The sequence below is a fragment of the Hypomesus nipponensis genome, chromosome 21, assembly GCF_054491055.1.
Source record: "Hypomesus nipponensis isolate SF chromosome 21, ASM5449105v1, whole genome shotgun sequence".
Classification (NCBI taxonomy): Eukaryota; Metazoa; Chordata; class Actinopteri; order Osmeriformes; family Osmeridae; genus Hypomesus; species Hypomesus nipponensis.
This window is the reverse complement of record NC_140381.1, coordinates 5,294,111-5,297,500: the sequence shown is the minus strand read 5'-3', so window position 1 is coordinate 5,297,500 and position 3,390 is coordinate 5,294,111. Positions and strand designations below refer to the sequence as shown.

Sequence of the window (3,390 nt, the reverse complement as noted above, 5' to 3'; positions counted from 1 at the left end):
TGCCTAATGAGCCCAAAGAAGGACGTCCCTATATGAGCCAATTGGCCACCAATCGCTCAAGGTAAAGAATCAACCGTCAAAACTAACTTCAAACAACCTCCCTGCAGCGGGACTTGATGTCAAATTCCCTACATCTGTGTCTATAAATAGGAACGAGGAATCCCACAGGATTGGCCAAACTGTTCACCGGGAGCCTATCCATGCGTAAACGCTGGGCCAATGAGAACAGAGATCGACTTAAACCGAGAGGGAGGCAGAGAACATGTGAAGAACACGTTGGTTCGGGTCCAAGCCCCTGGAATCTGACCTTGTTCTCAACCCAGAGGCAACCCTGTTGTTGGGATGGGAGCAGGGCCCAATGTCCCACTCAAGCATCCTCTCCTCCTCCGTTCCTCACCTGTCCTCCTCTACTCTTTCTCGCCTCCTCTCCTTTTCCTCTCCTTCTCACCTCCGTCCTTGAGAAACAGTGGATCGACAAAGTGAAGGCGCTCGTTCGTGATAAGAGATAAGAGGTCGCCATGGAAACTGGGCTTTTCAGACGTGGCGACCGCGGAGGAGAGAGAAGAAGGGGGAAGGAAAGAAAAAGGAGAGGGAGGGAAGGGACAAGAGAGAGAGAGACAGAGACAGAGAGATGCAGAGAGTAACCTGCAGGATCCCAAAGATGTGATCTAGAGTGAGTGTAAAAAGTGCTGAAGCAGCAGGTGGGGCTGTACTGTACCGCACCACGCCCACATGGGACACCAAACTGGGTTACCCCACATGGGGGAGGGGGGGGGGCACACGTATGAGATGCTCTCGTTCTTTCATTCATCCTTTTGCTCCTTTTTTCTTTGCTTCTTTCTCCTCCACCTTTCTCTCCCTTGTGTTCCTGTCTCACTGACTTCCAACCTCTCTCTCTCCTCTCTCCTCTCTCCTCTCTCCTCTCTCTCTCTCTCTCCTCTCTCCTCTCTCTCTCTCTCTCCTCTCTCTCTCTCTCTCTCTCTCTCTCTCTCTCTCTCTCTCTCTCCTCTCTCTCTCTCTCCCCTCTCTCACTCTCTCTCTCTCTCTCTCTCCTCTCTCTCTCTCTCTCTCTCTCTCTCTCTCTCTCCTTTTCTCTCTCTCTGTTCTACGTGCGTGTGCCTGGATGAAGGGGTGAAACGGGGGTCCCGATCTTACCGGGAGCGGTGCAGTTTTTGGACCCCTCGCTACCCTCGTCCCCCTCCTCCTCCTCCAGACTGCTGTTGTCTGCCTCCTGCAGGAGCCTCCTTCCTCCCCATCGCTCCTCCCGGTCGGAGGCGGGGGCCCTGGAGACGTCGTAGCCTGGAAGGGGGACACGCGGGATCGGGAAAGGGTTAAGTCTCGCTCAGCGTTAAGTGAATGCTTACGACTGCTTGCAAAAAAGGTTAATAACCTGACCTGGCGAAAGAGCGACCACTTTACAGCCTAATGATACCCAATGTTCCATGGGGGATAACTTTGGGCGGGGTATGAGAGTGTAGGTGGGGGTAGAGAGGGAGTTCATTTATTGTCAATGCTTAAATGCATTAGTGCGAGTGTGGAATCTATAAGCCCTGCCCAAATTCAGATAAACGAGGTGGATTTGGTTGGTCACAGCTGGAACCGTTTCACTTGGATGAGTACAGGTTCAATTACTCACACAGGTTGGAACAGCTTGGATTAGAATGACATCACGTGAAGGGTTAGGCATGCCAGCCCTTAGGACACGGCTGTACCTCTCCTAGAGCAGTCCTGTTGCAATCTGACGCCAACCATCCTTGTACTGTGAAGCAGGGGCGAATCTAGCTTCCCACTTTTGGGTAGGCTAAGCCCTTAGATAAAACCTATTATTTTTCCTGTGAGCCAGCAAAACTAGGGGGGTCTGGGGGTATGTTCCCCCAGAATAATTTTTTGAAAATATCCTTTTAAATAGTGTCCTCTAGTGGGTTTTAGGGAGAGAAATTAAGAAATGTCCAGCCCCCAAAGATAGGGCTAGATACGCCCATGCCGAGAAGCAGGTATGTGCGGATACTCACTCTCTCCAAGAGGAAGGCACACACGCACGAGCACTGAACAACAGTATGTGATTAATGTGTCACATTTGAGGAGGCATTGAGTGCTTCTCCTCGAGCAAGAGAACATCAAGCTCGACTTAACGCAACCTCATTAGAAGGCATCATAAATAATCAACATTAATTGATATTCCGACACGTTGATTAAGAGCTTCGCAGGCACACAATGACAACGGGAAATGCTCGTGGGCAATATCATCTTTTGTTTGAAGTATCGGAGTGTATGCAAGCCCCTGTTGCATTTTGCCGGTAACTAGGAGACACTGAGATGCACACGGATGCACAAATAATGCCCTTATGAATATTACACGAGTCAACCTTCTGTCGTTGAAATGTGATCAAATATCACATTCTACTTTCGCTGACGACATTAGCTCAACAAACCCAAAGAATTGTAGCTATGCTTTTACAGCAGGAGAGGTCCCAGTGTTAGAAGTACAGTTTGGACAGCTTTCCTGTAACCTGAGGAAGGTGTAGCCTAAACCCTAGGGTACTTTGCCCTAATTTCGGCTGTTCTGCTGTCGAACCCCCTATGGAGCACAGGAGATTTTGCGCACCTTTGATGCGAATCAGCTCTGGTTACTTCAAGTTCAAAGGAATTCCATTAAGCTGTGTAGACCTACTTAAACTAATATTGCCAATAGGCCTGCTCATTGAAATGGTTTCATTTCACGAGGCCCACTTTGCATGATTCCGGTCCACGTTGTGCTCTGCTGCAATCTGTAGGCTATTTAAAATAGGCTGTACCGCAACGGGTCAATTGGAAACAAAGACTGAATAATTTCGAGAATATGGAAACTACCGGGCACGTAATAGTTGTGGATAGTGGAGATGAACGATGCTGCCAAGTGCCAATTGAAGTCCAGAGTTTCTGACAGCTCACACTTTCATTCACATTGATAACTACGACCATTTAGGCCTAATTTATGATAGAAAATGAAATAGGCTAAATGTGAAAAATAACCTACTTTCTCCTAGAATCACCCCCTTCAGCATTCCGTTGCCCCCAGGGGTAAGCTAAATCCTCACCTGAATTTTCCGCGAGGTAGGAAACCCCCTTAACAACCAGAAGTAGCCCTCCAAACAAGCATATCTGGAACAAAACCAACTCCTTTCGCTTTTTCCGTCTTGCTTTGATCTTCTTCTGGTTCAGCATCACTTGTGTTGGGCGATTCCGGGGTCGGAATGCAGGGAGAAATACCCTCAACTGCTACCACGTCCATGCAGCCGAAGTCAAATGAGCAACGTCTCCTCTTTCCGGGGGAATTTCAGAAAAGGATCAAAAGTGAGAGAAACAGGCGATGGAGTGTTGAAAAAGTTGCAAATAGTGATCGCTGCTATG

General features: G+C 48.6%; 1 protein-coding gene across 1 annotated transcript in view; it reads right to left on the bottom strand.

Annotated features, from left to right (window-relative positions):
• The window catches only part of LOC146237578 (sodium/potassium/calcium exchanger 3-like), a 32,187-nt gene extending 28,797 nt beyond the window's left edge, over positions 1-3,390 (bottom strand). The window contains 3 exon segments of the mRNA XM_084685062.1: positions 1,156-1,299; positions 3,078-3,241; positions 3,243-3,390. Of these exon segments, the coding sequence (XP_084541188.1) occupies positions 1,156-1,299; positions 3,078-3,241; positions 3,243-3,271 (337 nt within the window). The 5' untranslated portion in view covers positions 3,272-3,390.